The following is a 22,328-nucleotide window of genomic DNA, read 5'->3' as shown; positions in this document are numbered from 1 at the left end:
TGTTTTTCTGATCGTCTTTTGTCAGAAGCACCCACCATGTGATTGGAGTCACGATGCTCATTACGGTTTGTTTCTGTAGCTCCCATTCACTGCATCTTCCTTGAAGGCCTTCATTAAGAGCATAGGGAAACCAGACGGCACTGGGGGCCATTGAAATACGTATCCATTGCAATCGCCTGCTCTGAAACAATCAAGGTCTCCTTTACCCACAACTTCTTGGAGGGTCAGTCACACCTCCTCTTTAACTGAAAGTTGGTTCCCCGAGAGGGCACTGCTTTCTCGTAAGACAAGGCTGCCTATTATCTGCTCTTGCTCACCTCGTGGTGGGAGACAGGGTGGATGCCCACTGCTTGCTACATACTGCCCCTGACTAGCCCTTTGCTCCTCTGCCCTCCATGTGAATGAAATAACTCCCTCTGTCTTAATCACGGTCATCCTTAACTTGTCCCTATTTCCCCAGCAGACCTCTAAGGCTAACTTAGAATTTTTCTGTCAGTTCAAGTCCTGCTATCATCCTGGACACCTTGAAGGTGTCCCATCCAAGAGACCCATCCAATACTCTGGTCCCTCAGAACTTTCCTCTGCTCTTTTCCAGTGACTTTTTTCTGCACCGATTCTTGGCCTCCTGGACCCAGAGACAACCATGGGTCCTCTCATCGTTGAAGCCTGGCTCCACCTCCCAATAATTAATTTCAGAATTCTTTTTTTTTTTTTTTTTGACATCTAATCTTTGAAGTCTGCTCCTTCTACAGCTATTGTTCAACCTCCAAACTCTCCTCTCCAGCCCAATCTTAAACAATTAACTCAAAAGTATCCCTGCCTGATTTCTCCCTTACAACTTGTTCCCTCTGGAGCTGTTCTTCAACCTCACTTGGATGACCAGTCCATTGGCTTTTCCCTTTTCTGGTTCATCATATGCCTCTCTTCATGCCCCTTCATACCAGGTTAGAGGCCACGATCCATTGCTTCAGTAACTTATTGCTGGTATCTTAACCAACCTTGCCACTCTGCCTTTTCCTAGAACCCTCTGGCGGGTCTTGGAGGGACCCATTATCTGCTTTCTGCACACTGGGTATGAAGGCAGGCACTTCACTATGGGGAAAACCACACAGCAGGGCAGAGCTCATGTGTTGTGCCTTCACGAGCCCAGGGTAAATGATCCTTCTACACTGCCTGACAATTGCACTTCCTGCAATGATCCTTTCCAACCCTGAGCTTTTTTTTTTTTTTCAAACTGCTGGCCCCCCTCACCACCTCCTTTTCTTCTTTTTTTAAAATATTTTATTTTATTTTGTTAACGTTTATTTATTTTTGAGACAGAGAGAGACAGAGCATGAACGGGGGAGGGTCGGAGAGAGGGAGACACAGAATCTGAAACAGGCTCCAGGCTCTGAGTGGTCAGCACAGAGCCCGACGCGGGGCTCGAGCTCATGGACCATGAGATCATGACCTGAGCCGATGTCGGCCGCTTAACCGACTGAGCCACCCAGGTGCCCCTCCTGCCTCCTTTTCTTAACAGACTACTTTTCCTCTTACTACACCAAAAGGTATAGGATGGGAATACCCTCACTTCCTGCTACCAGCCTGCATTTGCCCCCTCCTCTCCACTTCCCTCTTTCTCTCTAAGGCAATCCTTCTGCCTCACCTGACCGTGTCCATGACCCCTCTCTCCTCTGAGAATTCAGCATCTCCCTGTCACGGGATCTGCATTCAGTCACTGCCCAAGCCTACCACAGCTCATCAAAGGAGCTTCCTCTTGATCCTCAGCTCACTTCACCGGCTTCCATAGCTCACTCTTCCATTTCATAGCTAGAAACAAGCTACCTAAACTCATTGTCCCAATCTCTTCATGTCTCTCTCTCTCCTCTGCCACTTTAGAATATCTTCTCCATCATTACTCCATGAGGCAGCATCACGTAAGGCCACCAATGCCCTGCTCGCCACTATGGTTTGAAGACCAAAAGTGAGCGCTGAAAATTGTTGACCTTTGAGGTTGGCAGATCTATGTTTGTAGCCAGGAGAAGATCATCTGTACCGTTTCTCTTTAGGCAAGAAAAGAAAAAGAAGTATCTGGTCAACTCCAAAGAAGAGACGCCAGAAAAAAAGCCTCTCAAAAGGTAAGATGAGAGAACAAGAAGAGGTGGGATGCAGCAGACAGCTCGTGCTTGTAGGTTAAGGTGTGGGAAGTTGAATTTCATTCTAAACGAAATGGGGAACCATCGAAGAGATCCGATCAGTGAAGTGACATGATCCCATTTTACATTTGACGAGAACAGTGTTGGTTCAGTGTAAAGGATGAATTGGAAACAGAAGAGAATGGAGGCGGGACAACCCTTGGAAAGGGGAGGACACCATGCAGGTTGACAGAACTCTGCATTCAGATCTGGCAGTGGAGATAAGGGCCAGTTCAAGAACAGCTTGGAAAGAGAGTTGATAGAACTTGAAAAATTAGGAGCTGGGGAGGAGAGAGAAACCAAGGCTTCCTCTTCAGTTTCTGGCTTGAATGGCTGGGTGAATGGTGGTGTACATTGCTAAGGGGAGATGCAAATAATTTGGGAGGAAATCTTAGAATTTTCCATTTTTGACCTGTTCACCTCAAGATTTGTGCTAGCTGTCTATGCTCTAGCTCCATGCTTTGTCCAAAACTGTGAAGGGTCTGAGATGGTACCCCACTTGCATAGGGCCGTTCTTTGTGTATATGACCATGCAGGAACCCCGGGCACCTGGATCAGGGGAAAGAATTCCTCATTGACATCACAACCAGCTCAACATCCAGAGTCACACTGCATTATCTACCCCCAAATGCAGACCCACAGGCAGTGAGAAGAGAGCTGCTGGAATCCTTCTGAGAGGCAGATGATATCCCATAGACAAAGGATAAAGAATGATGGGTTTTCTGTTTATAGACAGGACAAGGAAGCCATCTTCCTCCTCTCCTGAAAGGAGGGAAAAACAAAATACAAACAAACAAGAAAAAAACTTGGCTGCTTTGAGATAAGATTAAACTGATCCTCTGTCCTCACCCTCATCTTTTGGAATTGAAATGCCTCTTTCTTTTTTTTTTTTTTTTTTTTTTTTTTTTTTTTTTTTTTTACATTTATTTATTTTTGGGACAGAGAGAGACAGAGCATGAACGGGGGAGGGGCAGAGAGAGAGGGAGACACAGAATCGGAAACAGGCTCCAGGCTCCGAGCCATCAGCCCAGAGCCCGATGCGGGGCTCGAACTCACGGACCGCGAGATCGTGACCTGGCTGAAGTCGGACGCTCAACCGACTGCGCCACCCAGGCGCCCCGAAATGCCTCTTTCTAAGAGGCAGAGAAACCCCAAGTGTCTTCCGCCTTTGTTAAAGATGATCCACATTCTGGGCTTCATCCCTTTTGATGTGTAAATACCAATGGAGAGAGGGCTCCAGTAATCCTGGTACTTTGGGACTTAGCTTAGGAAGCTAGCCCTGCTGTAGGCATTTGGCAATCTCAGGAGAGGAGAAGACTTATTATCCTTTTGGATCAAACAGCAGTTTACCAGCTACAGATCTCATTCTCATGGTGTATGAAAAGCAAAATGTTTCTAGGGATGTGAAAGCAAGCATTCCCTGTCTTAATTCTGTATACATTTTCATGCCTCAGGAGTCTAGGGCTTTTCACAGAAGTACTGAGAAATCAAGGGAGCTTAATTTCCCCCACAATAGGGAGAGGGGAAAGTGGGTGATGGGCATTGAGGACGGCACTTATCGGGATGAACACTGGGTGTTGTATGGAAACCAAATTAACAATAAATTATATTCAATAGAAAAATAGAAAAAAAATTCCCCCACAATATGCAAATCTGGCACTCAATAAAAAAAATCAGATCCAAAGATATAAATGGGAGTCCTCGGCAAAATAAAAGTATCCAGATCCGTGGGAAAGAGAACCCTAACCCTTACACCCTTCCGTCATCATCATTGTAAATCCTCTCTCTCCTAGCCTCACACTCTACCACGCAGCCCCTCGATTCTTTGATACCTTGCACTTTTCCCACCGGAGGCACCTGGGGAAACTTGGATCCCTCCTGATCCACAAATAGGTCCTCGGGAATCTGGAGAAGTACGTTATAGCACTCCTTGTGTGCCAAAACAGGCTACCTGGCCATCTTTACTCGGATGTGGGCACCTCCAGGAAGAAGGTGTCAGACATGGCCCAGGAAAGAAAGCCCTCTGCTCTGGGAGTCTGGTTAATTTCAACAGGTTGCACAGGGCTGAGAGCAGATGGTGAGTCTAAGGGAGAAAGAAAGGTGCGCACAAGAAAGATACAATTGCAGAACTAGCAGGAGAAAAATGAGGTACAGGGGTACAGAGATCTCAAAGGGGCTGGGGGCATGGGAGGGGGAGGAGGAGCTTTCCAGTGAAAGGGCACCCCAGTGCCTTCACTGGAGGGCACCCCAGTGAAAACTATTCACAAATCACTATTTGGCCCAGGGAGAGCCTCACCTGAACACACAATCCAAAAAAAGCTCCAACTGATGGATCAGGCGACTGAAAGGAAGGACGATTCAACCAGCAACTCAGAGGTCATAACAAGGGCCCAAAAGGCAAGGACTGGATGTACACAGACCTCTGGACCACAGGGTAAGGCTGGCTACCGAATCTGCTATAAATGCTCCATGTGGGAGGGTCTTTCTCGGGACGGACATGGGGTTGGGTGGAGGTGTGAAGGAAACGGTAGAAGAAGGGAGCGGTGCAGACAAGACGGCAAGGAACTTCTGGGCTGGGAGTGGTTGTGGGTAGAAGCCAGCGTGCTCCCAGCACACAGGTCACCTCTACATGGACTCACGTGACCACTTCCCAGTGTCTACTGTTTACATTTCCATTAGTAGAGCCACCACAACTCCACTGAGTCTGGGGGCTCCCGTCTTGATTCAAGCTGCCCCCATACAAAAAGTGGCACCACTCCTCAAAGTGCACACACTCCCAGGAGTGTTTCTTAATGGCTTCTTTATGGAAGTGAAGTGGCTTAGTCAAAGAGTCTACATGTTTAAGATTAGTACATACCAGGGCACCTGGATGGTTCAGTTCGGTTAAGTGTTGGACTCTTGGTTTCAGGTTAGGTCATGATCTCACAGTTCATGGGTTTGAGCCCCATGTCAGGCTCTGTGCTGTCAGTGTGACAGGATCTTCTTGGGATTCTCTCTCTTCCTTTCTCTCTGCCCCTTCCTCTCTCTCTCTCTCTCCGCCTCTCTCTCTCCCAAAATAAATAAATTTAAAATAAAATAAAATAAAATAAAATAAAATAAAATAAAATTAGCACATTCTGATCAAATTATTGCCAGTTTAGACTCCCATTAAGCATCATACAGATGCCATTTTCCCTACACCTTCACCGAAACTAGAAACAATTAAGAGTCTTCTGTGTTGACAGATTAAAAGCAAAGAATGATATTCCACCCATGTTTTCCTTTGGATTTCTTTGCACTATGCATGTGGTTAAATATGCTGTGGTAGATTGTATTCCTACTCACTGATATCTCGGAAGGTTATACACTCTTGCCCTGTGGACTCCAGAATGGCCATGTCACTTGACTTGGCCAAAGAAATGTGGACAGAAGTGTGAGGGTCGCTTCAAAGCCAAAGCTTTAAGAGCCTGTGTATCATCTTTATTTCTGCCATGGGACCAACAATGTTCTAGACACAAGTTGCTTTGTCCCCAGGATCCGTGTGTGTCAATAACACGGAACCTCGTCTAACTTGTGATGAATGAGTAGCACAAGGGAGAAGTAAAACTGGGTTGTTTCAAACCAACACTTGGCAAACTTTTTCTAAAAGGGGCCAGATAAGAGCTTTGCTGGCCCTACAGTCTCTATTGCAACTACTCAACACTGCCATTGTAGTATGAAAGCAGCCAGAGACAGACATGTAAACAAATGCACCTGTCTGTGTTCCAATAAATCTTTATTTACAAACACAAGCACTGGACTCACTTGGTCTTCATGCTATTATTTGCTGATACCTATAATTAACCACTGAAATTTGGGAGAGTCATAATTCATCATAACATCACCTAGCCTCTTCCTACTAAGATAGCTGTTTGTTAAATAATTTTTTATTAGAAGTTTTTTCCTTTGAGGTTCACTTGTTCCTATTTGCCCATTTTCGTATAGGACTATTCATCTTTTCGTTTGATCAATTATGGAAATCTACTGTTTGTTATCTCATTGAAATGTTTCTGCTTTTGTTTTTGTTTTGTAACTCACTTGAGAAATTTTTGGTTGTGGAGAATTTTTTTGTCAATTTGTTTAGACAAATCAGTTTGTCTTTTCCAAGATGGTTTATGCCAGAGTTTCTCGACCTTGACACTTACTAGCATTTGGGACTGAATAATTCTTTGTCATGAGTGCTGTCCTGTGCCTCACGAGATACTGGGCAACATCCCAGTCATTAGATGCCAGTAGTGTCTTCCTCCCAGTCATGAGAAACAAAAAGATTTCCCAACATTGTCAAATATCCCCTGGGGGACCAAATCAACCAGCCTTGAGAACCATTGTTTTATGCCCTATATTTCTTCCTTAAAAAGTCCTTTCTATGTGATATTTATAAGTTTATATCCTTTATCTACTTCTAGTGTTTGTATTAAATACATATGTACACATTATTATATTGATTATTATATGTTAATATATATTACCTTATGAAAACATGGTTTCTGTAATGTTTTTAGCCTTCGTATCTATCTATTAACATGAACTTGCTATTCCTCCATGATCAATGCTATAATGTTCTTTTCATAAGACCCACGTCTAGGGGAGCCTGGCTGGCTCAGTCGGTTAAGCGTCCGACTTCGGCTCAATTCATGGTTTTGCGGTTTGTGAGTTCGAGCCCCGCGTCGGGCTCTGTGCTGACGGCTTGGAGCCTAGAGCCTGCTTCAGATTCTGTGTCTCCTTCTCTCTCTGCCCCTCCCCCGCTTGTGCTCTGTCTCTCTCTGTCTCTCAAAAATAAATAAATGTAAAAAAAAATTTTTTTTTAAAGACACATCTATCTTGTCTCTCCAAAGTGGTAGAAAGACAGAAAAAATTACTTGAAAATAGTTGATATATAAAGCATATAAATCTGTTTCCAATTATAAATGACATTAATTTTTTTTCTTAGAAAAGAAAAGGAACAACGATGTCAGTTCAAGTTCAACCAGAAGGTGTCAGAAAAATATTCCCCCAAAGGGTAAGTAAGCCAGAGACAGGGACTGGCCGTCAGACATCACTGGTGCCCTGGCCACCTGCCGATTGTTTGTGTCCTCTCTTCCTCCTCTTTCCCTCCCATCTTCGTCCTCCTCCTCCTCTTCCCCCTCCTCCTTTTCTGTGAGCATTCATTTCTCTTCTGCGTTGGTAACATTTCTTCAGCACTGCCCCTCTCACTCTCCCTTCCCTCTTTAGGCTCTGGCGACATTGGCATTCCTCCTCCCCGCCATGAATTTATCATTGAAGTAGAACAGGGGCTACTTGAGGTAGGGTCCGCAGACTGGTGCCATCCACAAGTCTGTTGGTTGCAAGTCTGCAAAAATAAAGAGCTTATAAATCAACCGTGACACTGAGCACCCCGTTTTCACAGCAGGACCTCCTCAGCGGAGATGCCTTATTTCTGTTGGATCAAGCTCCTGTCTTGTCACGCACCGGCACATTGAGTAGCACTGGTGTGATGCTTAAGAAAGATGCACGTACCGTAAATGTACAGCCTGAGGAATTAACACAAAGGCAAAGCCCACATGTACTTAGCGCCTAGGTTAAGAAACAGAACATAGCCCACACCCATAATCCAATCCCCACCTACACCCCGAGGGTCACCACCAGCCTGATTTCTCAAAGCATAGGCTCTTTGACACTGGATGCTTCGCCCTCCTTTCCTGCCCAGGGCTTCCTCGGTGTGCCCCCCTCACCCACCCCTTCCCCGAAGCTGACCGCCCTTGTTCTCCTTCTTCCCTTTGCTACACATCCCCAGGCCTCACCTTGAACTAAGCGTTCTCTGTCCCAGCAGGCAAGGGCAGGTTTTCCTGACCCGCCTTCGTGGAACCCAGCATTTTTTTTTTTTTTCTTCACGGCACTTGTCACGACTAAAATTAACTCTGTGTACATCCTGTTCACCGTGTGAAAGTCCGATGAGGTCAGTAAGTGGTCGGTCTTGCTCTTTGCTCTTTGCTTAAGTATACACACAGTGTATACTTAAATAACTGTGCAATCAATACATTATTCTTCTTCATGAAGTGTGACTACCAATACGAGAGACTCCATGTACTCAGAGAATGCACTTGTGCGCATTAGAAAAAGTGCCCTTTCCTCAATACACTTTAACCACATCTGTCGGAGCTGACTCCTAAAACCAGGTCCTTTGCTGCCCTCTGAGAGAAGGTCCTCGTAGAAAGTATCCAGCTCTGGGGCGCCTGGGTGGCTCAGTCAGTTGGGCGGCCGACTTCGGCTCAGGTCATGATCTCGTGTTCCGTGAGTTCGAGCCCCGCGTCGGGGTCTGTGCTGACAGCTCAGAGCCTGGAGCCTGTTTTGGATTCTGTGTCTCCCTCTCTCTGACCCTGCCCCGTTCATGCTCTGTCTCTCTCTGTCTCAAAAATGAATAAACGTTAAAAAAAAATAAAACATAAAGTATCCAGCTCTGAGTATGAATCAGAGCCCTCCTTAGAGGTGGGACCCTTGCTCAGTGCACAACCCACCCAACCATACGCAGAGGCCCTGATAACAACAGAAGTGTACCCACTTTACAATTGGCAAAGCACTTTGTTCTGCGTTTTGCCATTTAGCCGTCATATAAGTATTGTTCAGCCCACTTTACGGATTCAATTAGAGCATAAAAGACTTGCATGAACAAAGATCAACCTAGGTGTTCTAAGTGCAAGTTTTTTGTTCTTTGCACTGAAAAAAAAAAAAAAATACTCCCCGGTGTCTTTAGGAAACACGAGTAGGAAGCACGAATCTAAGCAGATGCTGAGAGCTGTCTGTCAGCGTCAGCTTCTTCTGTCTCCTTAGCACTTCTGCCCTGGCCGTGCCTTCTGATTTAACGCCGGCTGTCTCTGTGTTGTTATCGACATACAGTAGGGAGTCCTGTTGAGGCATTTCTGACAGTATGAAAGGAACTGGGGGGGGGGGGGGGCGTCCAGCCGGTCTGGATTCCACTGCCAGTCCCACCTTGTACCGTGTGGGGATGTCCGGGAATTCTGTCTCCACCTTTGCGCCTGAGTCCCCCATCTATAAAATGGGGATCACCATCATTGCCTTCCTTTTTATAAGTTGTTGTGAAAATAAACTACACAGTGTGTGTGGGGGGCCTTTACTGTTGCCTTGATGATGGCTTTTTGTCCAGCCACCCCATCTCCCCACGAACCCTTTGCGTTCAGATCAGGGAGCTCCAGACCTCTCCCCAGGCCATGTCTGTCCATGCATGATTTTCACCACGTGCCTTCACCCTGTGTTCTGAAAGGATTCCTGAAGTTCATCTCTCTATGAAGTTTGTTCCCATTCTGCTTTTCTTGCCTCTGTTAGGCTTTCTTTTCGTTTCCTGCACCCTGCTTTCCATTTCCAGGAACTCTCTTTATCAATCGCTTACCTTCAAAGCAGGCTCCTCATTGTTTGCTCACGCTTATGAATGGTGATCTAACAGATGTGGGAGAGCGCCAAGGAGGCCCTTCCGCTCAGGGTTCCATCCTTAAAAAACCTGTTTCCAAGACGGAGCAGGTGAGACGAAGCTAAATGCAGGATTACCGGAACAGATCAGAAAGCTGTCCCTCCTTAGGCGCAGGGTAGTGGCTTTGGAGCTACCCAGGACAGAAGGTCCTGGCTGACTTGGGAAGCTGCCTGAACCAGGTAAAGGAGGAGGTTCTGCCTGTGCCCGCAACCCTGCACCTTGGCTGCCCAGAACTCCCAGTGCCGCCCAGTGCTCCTGCATCTGCTTGCGAGCCTGTCTGGGACATCTGTTTTGGGACCTATACTTATCATAGGGAATGACTTCGTGAGACAGACAACTATGCAAGGTCCCCGATGCCCTGCTAATCCCCCTCGGGGTTTGCGGCAGTGGTCCAAAGTTACCTGTGCCTCTGCCTTGTCTCCCAAGTTAGGAATCCGCCATGGCTGGTCTTCCGTTCAACCTTGACAATAATATGCACTTACATACCCTTGCTAGGAAATTGCACAGCCTAGATCGTAAGCCCCGCCAGTCTGGCTCCTGAGGCTGAGCTGTCATCCCCTGGGCCCTATTTATTTAAGTGGGCAGAGTCCGGAGACAGTGGTGGAGCCAGCCAGTCCACGCGAGAATGCTGGCTGGCTTTTGAAACTAAGTTCTTCCCACCCCCCTCACTCCTATCCAGCCCCTGCCCCTCCAAGACTGGACATCCTTCAGCGTTCCGTCCAAGGGAGCCATCCGGTCACTTCTCAGGGATCTCTGCTTTCCCGTCTGCCTCTAGTTCATATCCTTCCAAAGTAACTAACGGTTTCTTCACCGTTAGCATCGATGCCGCTTGTTTCTTTTTCCGGGGAGGCTCTTGCCTTTTCATACATTTCCTTTGGCTCTTGCAATAAGTGTTTGAAGCAAGGGAGAAAGTTGGACTGGCTGTTCTCCTAGCCTCGTTCTGCATGTAACATCCTGTGTAACTCAACACAAGCCATGGGCAGCGCCTTCTCCTCGCCCCCAGAGACGGCTCCTGCAGTCTATCTGGAATGAATTCGCCCACAGTGAGGCTGTGGTAAAAAGCGGCAGGAGTGGCTGGTATTTATTTTAAACTCTTTTCCAACTGCTTCTCTCCTGAATCAATACCCCCACATCCCTGCTCAACGTTTCACCGTTGCCAGATCTCTCCATGTGCAATTTGCAGATTAGGCTAGAGTTCTTGGCGGTGAGGGGGGGTGGGGTGGGGGTGGGGGGTTCTTTTTTGACTCATGGAGGAAGAAACGGAAAAGCAATAAAATGAAAAAGGACGGCAGAAAATGAAGACTGACACTAATCTCTCGGTGCTGAGCACCTCACTTACCCCGCCTTGGTGTAAATCAGGTGATAAGATTATAAACAAAGACCTTTCTTCCAGCTAGCCGAGCACCAGGAAATATTCTGGGCTGGCAACTTCTATCCAGGTAGAGGGATAAACAGGTTGCTTATGGAATAAAGGAGCGGTGGGTGGTAGCCAATTAGCTTATGAATTAAAACCCACCACAGGAGCCCTATCTGCTTTACTGAACATTCTGTTTGATGCAGTGTTGGTGGTGATGGCTTTGTTGATCAGAAACTACTCTGTACACGTGGCTAATCTGCCACTCAAAATGGAGGAAGTGCTGCCAGTTAACCAGAGGCTGTTCCCCAATGCCATTTACGTGATTATTGTTACCATTACTGTCCTTAGAGTTCGGGGCAAGGGGAAGGCCGGAAAGAGAGAAAACGAAGACTGAGCGAAACTGTACTCTTCTACTTTCCCTTCTGTTTCCAGAAAAACCCGAAGACGACCCCGTGGATTTTCACTCTCCTAAACTTCCCGTGACGTGTGGTGAAGCTAGAGGGATTTTATATAAGGAGAGACTGAAACGAGGTGGGTTTCCTGATCTTCTGCTCTTTGGAACGCCCGGAGCCACTAGAAGAGAGGAAAATACCCATGCGTCTCCTTGTCCAGGAGATAAACCCTGCAAGCTAGGCTGCAGAGAAGGAAGTGCCTTGTTAACAAGGAATTTTCGCTTTTCCGCGTCGTGGCGAACCCGGCTGCCAGGCCACTCCACCACCGTGGACCCAGTGGCAATACTTGCCGCATGCAGATGTCGCACAAAATGCAAACCCTCTCCCGCTCCCACAGGGTTTAGGGCTTCCTTCAGCCTGAGAGAGGAGGAATCCAGGCTCCCCTGCTATCCTCCCTCCCTGCAGAGAGTCTCTCTGGACCCAGGCAGGCGGAACGACCGCAATTAGGAGTTTGGAGGTTTAGGGTGAATTCACAGAGCATGAGATTGGGTCCGGGAATGGGCCGTCTTTATCCTCCAGGATCCTCAGAGAAGTGCATTCAGAACGAGGAGGGAATTTGGTTCACCCCGAAAGAATTTGAAATTGAAGGAAAACGGGCAACTTCAAGGAAATGGAAACAGAGTGTGCATTGCAGAGGAAAGACCTTAGAAGAGCTGCTGAAGGTATTATGACGGGACGGATGGGTGATGGGTTTAATTCTTGCAGGACGAGCGCAATTTCAATTACAGAAATGTGAAGAAATTTCCATTAGGATTGACAAAGAGCTCAATTTTTTATAGAGAAAAGTTATGGGTGATAAAATTAGAAAGGTTGGTGCTGACCGTGGAGAACTTTAAATGTGAGCAAAGGGCTGTGAGGTCAGGAGAGACTTAAGAAGCTTAGCCTGGGGGTACTGGGTGGGGTAAACCAGGGGAAGCCAGATTGAGACCCAGATCTCTGAGAGCTTCCCTGCGCCCTCCGCCCAGTAAAGGCCTCCTCCAGACCCAGCTTATCTGGACCCCTGGGTGACGCGTTTCTAGACCATCCTGTCCATGGGCAGTGTCTCCTCTGCACTTCCCTGGCTCACACTCAATCCTCTGAGCCACAAACAAGGCTACTAATCTCTGTGATCCCAGACCCCAACACAAGGCCTCAAAAAACACCCAAAAAGAATATCACTGGGATGAAATCACAAGGATTTTACCTACCAAGGAAGAAAGGGAGAGGAGAATGTGGGTGGGAAAGGAACTGGGAAGGAAGGACTAATGGGTCTTGGGTTTGAGTAACAGGAAAAAAATGAGTTTATCAAGTGACGTTCAGAAGAAGAGCTGATTGGAGGAGGTTGGAGCTAATGGTGTTGCTTTCAGCCACCTTGGGTTTGAGACCCGGTAGGACGTCCAGGTATAAATATTCACTAGGAAGTGGGAACTTCAATATGGACGAAAGAAGAGCTTCCCGGATAACCTCGTTCATTGACCTCTTCTCTCTTTCAGAAAGGACTTTTGTTCTGTCCCCCAAGAATAAATGTCAAGAGAAAGGTAAATAGCAGGTGAATTTCTACCACATTTTCAGTCGCCATGTTGCACACTCTCTGCATCCAAAGGCTCACCTTCGAGTCCTCAAGGTCCCCGGCCCTGGGTCACCTTTACTTTTAGTCATTGCATCTTCACGACAATGGCATTGGCACGCTGGTACATGTATGTACCCCTGTTGTTTTCATAATTTGGGAGGGGGACACAAAAACTCTTTAAAATAAAGATTAGAACAAAAACTGATGATGTACATGTGTTTTAGAAAAAGAACCGGGTGTTTGGATGATGACAAACCAAAGGTGTCAGAAATAGAATGCTCTAGTTTGAGAAGTAAATGTGGTACGGAGATAGACAAAAACGGCATGTGAAAAGAGCAAGGAGACCATTCTTGATTGAACACAAAGAATTCCTCAATTCAACGCTCGTTATCAGTGGCCCCAAAATGGAATCGCATTTGAATTGAGCTTTGCCTCTGCATAGCGTCCCTCCAGGTGAAAAGGGTGGGCATCCATTGTCTGTACCAGCTGCTCCTTCTCATCCTTCTTTGCTTGCTTAAATATGTCCTCAAGACACAAATCTCACCCATGAACTTCCCATAAGATACGAACCTTCAGCAGAGGCAATGGTGCCTTTCCCACTGTGCCCTGAAGGGCTGGCCTGACCCTTAGCTGGATTCATTGAAAAGACAAGGTGTCCTCCCAATGCTGTTTATTGTATGAAACGTCTTTTCCATGCTGATTTGCAATATTTTGATATGTACAGGGAGGCTCCTTGTAATAGCCAAAAATTAGGGAAGAATCCTGCCCATGGACAGGATGGTCTGGAAATGCGTCACCCAGGGGTCCAGATAAGCTGGATCTGGAGGCGGCCTTTACTGGGTGGAGGGGGCAGGGAATGCCCTTCAGTCAATGGAAAACCACCCAAGGGTTCTAAAGTCCAGAAAGCTTCTGGACACTTAAACTGGTAGTAATATATATGGAAGGAGCCCAGTTTTGTTTACGTGACTATGGAGGTCTATGATTGCAAATATCTGAGTGAGTTGGTTATTTGGGGATAGGATTATAGGGAATATTTGCCTTCCATATTATACATTTATGTACAGGTAGAATTTTCCTAATGACCATTTATTACTTTTGTAAACAGCAAAAAAAAAAAACCCAAAAAAGACCAATAAAGACATTTTTAATCCAGAGCTTTAATTAATGGCCCCAATATTCTAGTTGCTGCTCACTCATGATACCACATGTCCGTACATTATAGCCAGAAGCACACTTGGCCTGACCTTTCAGTCCCACCTAGGAGAAGCCGCGTTGGGGTAACGAGACTAAGTTTAGTTCTGACTACAAATGGGCTAATGCAGGCCCTTTCTTCAGCAACGTTGTCTCATACATCACTGTTACTCTGCCATATACCCATTCTCTGTTGGTGTCTATCTTCGTATGTGTGTACCATCAAGAGACCTGATGCCGATACTCCAAACGTGTGTTTTGGGGTTTCCCTGCAGGACGCTGCTTCCATGACCCAAGGCAAAATGAGCACAGGCTGAGTGCTTGTGAGGACCTCCATCTCTAGAAGGGCTCAGGATGCAGACAGAAGTTGTTACTCTAATGGCATACGGTGGGAACTGGGAACAGCTTTTTGCTTTATTTTGGATAGATTCTAGAGCCTTTGACTTAAGGGCTTCTCATTCAAAGTGGGTCAATTTGCAAGTAAGCCTAAATGGGCACACGTAAAATCTGTAAATGAGGAATGTGTTACCTTGAATCCAAAGGCCTAAAAGATGTTGGGCAAGAGTTGCGGGCATTGAGAGGGTCAATAATCGTTTCTTGACTGTGTCAGGGACAGAACAGCCTTCAAATGATCAAATGATGCCCAGAAATTTGCTGAGCTGATGGGGCCCTGTGCTATGTGTGCACAATGGCCTATCCCTCTCTGGGAGCTCCTTTGTGAGTCATTGTATGTTCTGAATGAGTGTGTCAAATGAGAAGGATGTCATCGGGGTAGTGTCAGACTTGCGCTCCTGGGGCAAGTCGGATGCAGTTAAGATCTCGCCTGCAGAGGGTGTGTGTGATGATGAAGCTGTTGAGACACTGCAGGGAGCAAGGAGGGCTGTATCCCCACAGCTGCAAGGCAGCCGAGATGCTGTTGGAATAGGCACAGAACAGAACTTACTGGCCAAATATGGGACAGCAAAACACTTGCCAGGTGGATGGTGCCAGTCATTTCAATAATATTGTGTGTAGGGAACTTAATGGGTGGAGCTCCTTTTGAGTAATTATATCCCACTGAATTTAAGCAAGTTACCCTCTACCCTCGTAGGGAGTTTCCAAAGGTAAACTAGAGGGAAAACGGTTACACCTCACACCTCCCTTTAACCATCAAAATTGCTGCCTCCTGGTCATAATACCCACTGCCCTGATATATCCTGTAGTGAACGTGCATGCTCTTACCCGACGACTAACGAAGTAAGATAAAATTAAGCTTTTGACACTTAACAATCAGCCTTACAAAAAGGAGCCCACAGATCGTTCCCCTCTGTTAAGACAGTGAATGGAATCCAGTATAAATTTCAAGGATCAAAACTTATCATACGAGATGCAGGAGTGATTATTTCTACTCTTCCGCTATTTGCCCAGTTTGGTCTGTTCTTGAACTTGAAAAGAATGAGCGGTCCCTCATGGTAGATGACTGCAACCTCAGGGCCATGGCCCAGCAGACCCAACACAACTCAAAGAGTAAGCCAGTTAGAAGAACCAGTTAGCGGGGTGCCTGGGTGGCTCAGTCGGTTAGGCGGCCGACCTCGGCTCAGGTCATGATCTCGCGGTCCGTGAGTTCGAGCCCCGTGTCGGGCTCTGTGCTGACAGCTCAGAGCTGGAGCCTGTTTCAGATTCTGTGTCTCCCTGTCTCTCTGACGCTCCCCCGTTCATGCTCTGTCTCTCTCTGTCTCAAAAATAAATAAACGTTAAAAAAAAATTATTAAAAAAAAAAAAGAAGAAGAACCAGTTAGTCAACCAGAGCAAGAGAAGACAGACCCCTGGTCACCAAGACTCCCTGCCTGTTGAGCCGATGTCTTGTGGTTACGTGCAGCGAGGTGGGATCAACTGGGTTCAGATATCGAAAGTGATGATGCAACACTCACACATTTCATACCTAGCGAGTATGAAATGATTTATCACTCACATACTGAGGCTTCCTACGGAGGGCCGGGCAGGTTGCCAAGCTGGTCTGAAAATGCCTGAGTGGCGAGAGGGAATAGCTCCAGGTTTTACCATGGCTATGAGTGGGGCCAAGGTGAGAATTCCCTTGCTGGGGCAGAGCTTGTCTGGTTTGAACTTCTCTCTGAGGCCAGGAGGGGGAGCGCATCAGCTTCCTTATCGACTTGCCGACTTGCCGAGAGGTGGTGAAAGGGGTAAGAGAGAGGGGTGGGACTTGAAGCTGTCAGCAGTGGAGCAGAAAAGCCAGAGTCAGAAGGTGACCGTGCAGTTGTACGTCCTTTCTCTCGTTCGCTGTCATATCATGTGTGTTGGAAACTATCCTACTCCAGAGCCTAGGGAAGGGGGTGTTTTGTGCTGGCCACAGACTATCCATAACCAATGTGGTTAGACGGGCCGTTGTGGTTCTTAATATAATCGCAAGGTGCCTTCCAGCAATAACCATCAGGAAACTGAAAAAAAAAAATTTATTTTTATTACTTACAGGACATGGAAATTACAGAGCACACCTGGGGCCATACAGTGAGGTGGCCAAGCGATTGATGGAGAGAGAGAGAGATAGAAGGAGAGAGAGAGAGAGAGAGAGAGCACAGGCGAAGGTGGGGGCCTAGGGCTTTGCAGGCTCACTCTTTATTGGTGAATTTAAAACATAACAGCTGGAATTTAAAGTGTGAGAAGAGAAAGAAAAAAAAAAAAACAAGCAATCCAAATGGTCAGTTCTTGAAATCAACCAAGATCTCTAACACAAAGGAGCCTCTGTGGGGACAGGCAGCCCCACACAACTCTTTATCTAGTTGTGTGGCTGGCAATGCATTTACTCCAGAAATAAGGAGATAGCTGTCTTTGATGGGGTGCTAGAACAATCCAGGCTTCAGTCAGGTACTTGCATTACAAAAAAAGGAGAAAAGAAAAAAGCTGTCAGGACTCACACCACAGAGGGACTGGGGCTCTGGATCCAACCAAGGTCTCAACTGGGAGGAGGGGGGAGGTCTGGGCTGTGGGAAGCTGGCATCTGCATCCCGGGCCTAGGCAGGTCGGGTGTCCAATCAGAGGGCACTCCAGGGGCAAAGAAAGGCACACTGGTGAGTTCAGGATGGGAAGGGCAGAAAGTTCACCTGAACTTCAAGGTTGGCAGGGAGCTCTCTCTATGGAGTCCTGGGGCCCTCCGAAGTAGAAGAATTTGCTCCGGAAGCCTCCCCAGCTAAGACCGTGATGAATTTCATCCCCAAATCAAAGGGAATTTTTACTCTGACTGAGTGGCTAGTTTTGAGAATGGACAAGACATTTCCATCCCTCCCGCCCTCACCCAGGTCCTTGTGCTTGTGTTGTGGACAGTTGAGGGTAGTGGCAGGATTTCTCTCCTTAGCTGTAACTGATCCCCAGCCTCCTCTGCTCCAGCTCCTAATGGTCTATTTCCTGCCTTTTCACCTCCCAGAGGCACAGACAGAAAGGTGCCTCTTCCTGACGCCTACCTTCAGTGCAGAGAAAACACTCTCCTTGTGTGTAAAGCCCTACTGTCCATCTTGCGGGGTCAGGAGAACAGGGGCTCCTGCTTGTAGGTCTTTATCCAGCAGTAAAGATCACCTGGAGAATTTACTGGATCACATTCTAAGGCCATGAGAAAGATAGTGATTTCTGAGGCCCACAAAACAACCCATTTGTACAGCAGCGATCTGTCTTTGTGTTTCCATCAGGAACTGTTCTGGGTCTGCCCAGCACGCTTGCCTGGGACAGCACACGGTGGACGGGAACAGCTCTGAACCCCGGCACGGGCGGCCCAAATACTAAGTTGTGTTGACTTCGCAGAAAAAAAAAAAAAAAAGCATCTTGTCTTCCCAGGCTTGTAAAAAGAGGAAGTTGCCTAAAGCTGTGTTTCCTCAAATGTCATGTACTTCCAAAGCGCCTGGGGTCCTGTTAAAACAGATTCCAATTCAGCGGGTCTGCCTCTCTCACCACCTCCCAGGTAACGGTGATGCCCTTGGTCCTCAGACCACACTCTGTGCAGAAAGGGCTTAAATGACTTTCCAGTCCCTTCCGGCTCTGACAATGTGCGGTTCAAGGGGCAACTTGAGGATTCTTGCCGTCTGCTTTTCTGCGATCGATCGATCGGAAAGGCCAGGCTGGTGCTCCATCGGCGCTCTCTCGGAGCACCGTGGTCAGCTGGAGACATCCACTCTGGCACACACAAGGACGGCGTGTTCCAAGGCCCCTCGGTGTCGGTGTGCTGTGGGTCTCACTGATGCCATCCCTGCTGCATTATCTCCGCTTCCAGGGGGAAACCTCCAAGGAATGTGAGGTGTGCTGTAGAGGAGGACCATGGCTCTGCTGTGTCCCTTGTCCGAGAGCCTTTTGTGAGGACTCACATCCCGCCTGCAGAGGCTGAGAGGTTAGCGAGACCCAGCCCCGCCTTCCGCATGCCCACTCTGCCCGCTTCTGCTCGGGTCGCCCATCTCTGAACAGAAAAGCCAGATGTGTACGCATCGTGGCTCAGGGGTTCCCCAGAACAGCTGGATGGAGCGGCAGCCTATGTTCCGTCTGATCTCAGTGTCTGGTATCTGGCTCTCTGAGTCTGCCACCGAGCCTCCTTGACTCCACAATGCCACTGCCCGTGGGAGGTGCCCTTTCCTGGTTTTGCAACCCTGCCTCCTGTTCCAGGGGCTTAGGAATGGGAACCGTCAGTTGTTTGTGATCTGCAACTGTTCAGAAAGGTAGGAAACGTGGCCTGGTCCATGCATGTTACCATGGGCTCAACAGGCTGTTAGAGGCCTTGGTCCCCAAGGGTTAAGGCCCAGATTCGACCCTTGGGCGCTGCACACAGGACTCCCAGCAGCTCAGACAGGGAAAGGAGGACCCACCACTCACCCTGACCCTGCCCTCCACGCACGGAGCCCCCTGTTGCCACCCTCGATGGGAGGACGGTCGTGGGCTCAGGCCCCACGTGGGGGTCCTGGAGACTCCAGGAGGGCCCCCTGCATCTCCCAGCTGTATCCATCAGCCATGTCTAAAAGGAGAACAATGGCAGCAGTAGGGACAGCGGCTGTTTCCAGGGGCCTTGCCCCCCCCCCCCCCTGCTCACTTCTGCCTGTCCTCCCAGGAGCCCGTGGAGTTGCACCTTCTGCAGGATGGAGTCTTCGGGAAGGCAGCAGTGTTGCAGGAAATCTGAGGTCCTGGAGAGGCTGATACAGCCTGAGGAACAGTTGTTGAGCTGGGTGTGAACTCCACCTTCCCCCTGACAGCGAGAAGTCCCACGGGACGAGGGAGAGGGGAAGGGCGCCCGAGGGAGTTTTTGGCGTCTCTCTTCTGAGAATGGAGATTCGGTACCTGAACACAGTTCAACGCACACCTCGGTCCTTTGGCAAACGTGGTTGGACGGCTGGCTGGGTCTGCCTGGGCACAGGCCTGGCTTCACTTTCTCTGAGCTGCATTTCACTGTAAAAGGTCTCTTCACATTTTACAGAAATGTGGGTTCCTCCTCTTGAAGGCCTACTGTCACCCACAAAGCTCCTTTTTTGCAGAAACCCCACATAATATAAGTCATGTTTTATGATTCTTGTCCTCCGAGCATCTCTCTTATGTACAACTCTTTCTGGAATTTTGGAGTGTGACTCCTGCAGGCACCCCTGCTTGCAGAGAGCGGGTTTGGCTGCAGACTGTGGAGAGGGACTCCCTGGGTCCCACTCCACCCGCCGCGTCCTGGTTCTGGGACACCGGGCGACTTGCTCCGCCTCCCATGTACCTCAGTTTCATCCTCTCTTAGGTGGAAACATCTTTCTTACAGACAGCACAGGGTTTAGAGCACCGTCTCAGGGGACTTCGAGTCCAGCTCTACCACTGGTTAGCCTTGAAATCCTGGGTAGGCGGCTGAACTTCTCCATCCCCTGGAAATGGGGGTAATGACAGCTAGAAAATGGGGGTAATGACAGCCCCTGCATCATTGGGTTGTTGTAGGATCATGAGTTAATATCATGGCAGTGCCTAGAACGGTGCCTGGCATAGACACGGCAGATGCTAATATCATTACCACCCTGGACATGAAGGCTTGTTATATTTCAGGATCCAGTTACATTACTGGATCCATTCCAGTAACAATGGCCGTGCTAATATCACCCCTTTGGTGGCTTTGTCCCTGTATTTGCGATTATGGAGACCCCTTTAAGGAAGGCATGTGGTTGGACCTGGTTAAGGAAACGTTGACTGAGAAAGTGTATACGGTGCCATGCTTTGTGTGGGACGTGCGCCTGATCTTTCACAACCATAAAATGTTTTACAAGGTAAAGAAGGGCGTCTCCTCTTTCTTCTGCACGTCCTTTCCAATTTTCCCTAATTTCCGGGACAGCAGAACTCTGCAAGAGTTGTACGGACCTTGTCCCAGAGAGAGGTCAAAAAGAGTAGGATTACAGAAGAAAACAGCCTGTAAATTCCAGCGGTGGTGAGGAGGTTGTCCGAGGGGATAGCAAGCAGGACAGGGAAGAATCCTTGTAAACAGCACCTGAAAAAAAGCTCCATCCTCCGCTCGAGGACAGACAAGAGAGTCCCACCGAGGACAATCCATTTCATCCTGCCTCCTCGTTCAAACAGAGAGGAAAGGTAATTAACGGTTACATTGTTCTGCATGCCTCAGAAATACAGAAATCAATGAATGAACTAAACTTGATGAAATAACTTAAACTCCCAGAATGCTCATACTAGGATTGTTCTACTCCTAAATTTCCCAGTGGCCCCAAACATCCAGACTTGTCTCAGCTGGTGGTGGCTTCATCCTTTGTCAGTAGGGAGAGACAACTAGTTGTGCTATTGTGCAAGCCGATGCGTTCTTAACTTTACTTTGCTGAGTTTATCCTGATTTTTCCTATCATTTGTGCAGATATTTCTTGGGAAGTACCTAAGGAAGATTTCTACCTCCACCCAGCCTCCTTCCCCTTCTTCCCATGGCACAAGATGGCCTGTTCCCAAACCACAAACTGTAAACTGATGTCTGTGCAGGGAGCTGGAGGGAGAAAAGAGTCTACCCAGGGAGCCCCTCCATGCCTGGCCCAGTCTTAGCCTTGGAGAACGGAACGCTCATCTTTCCTTCCGAGAGTGGGGCTGTCAAGAAATGCTTTATCTTTATCTATTTTACACCAAGTTCAGGCTTTGCTGTGATCAAAATCAGCTCTCCAGCCCTGACCATTTGTCAGTTCCACGTTAGGAACTGGGCAGAGGCTCATCCATTTCAATATTATGGCAGCAACATTTCCCCCCCAAACTACACACACACACACACACACACACACACACACACACACACACACCACACACACTGCCTGGCTGATGGGGAAGCACAGCATTCAGGACAGGGAGGGCGGGGCTCCAAAAAATGCAAGCGATTTGATGGTCCTGATTCTTTGTCCTTAGACACCTGTTTGTTTGCTTTTTTTTTTTTTTTTTTTTTTTTTTGTCTTTCAGGCTTCTGACTTTGGTCAGATAGGATTGGACTTGGAGGCAGAATTTGAAAAGGACCTCAAAGAAATGTTTATTTTTTGCAAAGCCAATGAAAACAGCTTCCAGACTCTTTGACCGTGTTCTAGAAAAACTAAGGCACCCCAACTTCAGGATCCAGATGATGTGACCCTGGCCGTCTTTAGACAGCCAGTGAGTCTAGAATGTTATTGGCTGCCCTCTTGACTCAAAGTCAGAGCCTTGTCCCATCATCACACCTGTCTTTTCTTTCTACACCTAAAAGTGTGTGTGTGTGTGTGTGTGTGTGTGTGTGTGTGTGTGTGTGAAATACACTTCTCATCCCCATCTAAGGCCTCTTCCTTCTCAATATTTACATCTCTCTTCTCCCACAGTATATATACTCATTTGTTCAACTAAAACAATACTACAACAATAGCTTCAGAATTTCTACCCTCACATCACTATGAAAAAGAAACTAAACTGAATTCTAAAGTTGTATGCAATTGATTTTTGTATATATATATATATATATATATATATATATATCTGTGCGTGTATATATATATATATGTGTATATATATATATATATATATATATATATATATATTTCAATATCATTGCAGAGAGTGTTTTTCAGAATTTTTGTTCCTGTACTTATGAAAGAGGTTGGTCCTCACACTTCTATGTCCTGTCATAATCAGA

The 22,328-nt window shown here is 47.4% G+C and overlaps 1 protein-coding gene across 1 annotated transcript in view; it reads left to right on the top strand.

The window, feature by feature from the left end:
• The window catches only part of SP110 (SP110 nuclear body protein), a 32,148-nt gene extending 10,047 nt beyond the window's left edge, over positions 1-22,101 (top strand). The window contains 13 exon segments of the mRNA XM_086719889.1: positions 2,049-2,117; positions 4,459-4,608; positions 7,123-7,191; positions 11,444-11,542; positions 11,983-12,125; positions 12,936-12,980; positions 18,459-18,544; positions 18,546-18,572; positions 19,281-19,395; positions 19,644-19,719; positions 20,321-20,542; positions 20,545-20,651; positions 20,653-22,101. Coding sequence (XP_086576015.1) covers positions 2,049-2,117; positions 4,459-4,608; positions 7,123-7,191; positions 11,444-11,542; positions 11,983-12,125; positions 12,936-12,980; positions 18,459-18,544; positions 18,546-18,572; positions 19,281-19,395; positions 19,644-19,719; positions 20,321-20,542; positions 20,545-20,651; positions 20,653-20,679 — 1,235 coding nt within the window. The 3' untranslated portion in view covers positions 20,680-22,101.
• Positions 22,102-22,328: the final 227 nt, after the last annotated feature.

This window comes from Puma concolor, chromosome C1 (assembly GCF_028749965.1).
Source record: "Puma concolor isolate L17-30 chromosome C1, mPumCon1.1.hap2, whole genome shotgun sequence".
NCBI lineage: Eukaryota > Metazoa > Chordata > Mammalia > Carnivora > Felidae > Puma > Puma concolor.
Note: the sequence above shows the minus strand (reverse complement) of the source record. Positions and strands in the feature narration are given on the sequence as shown.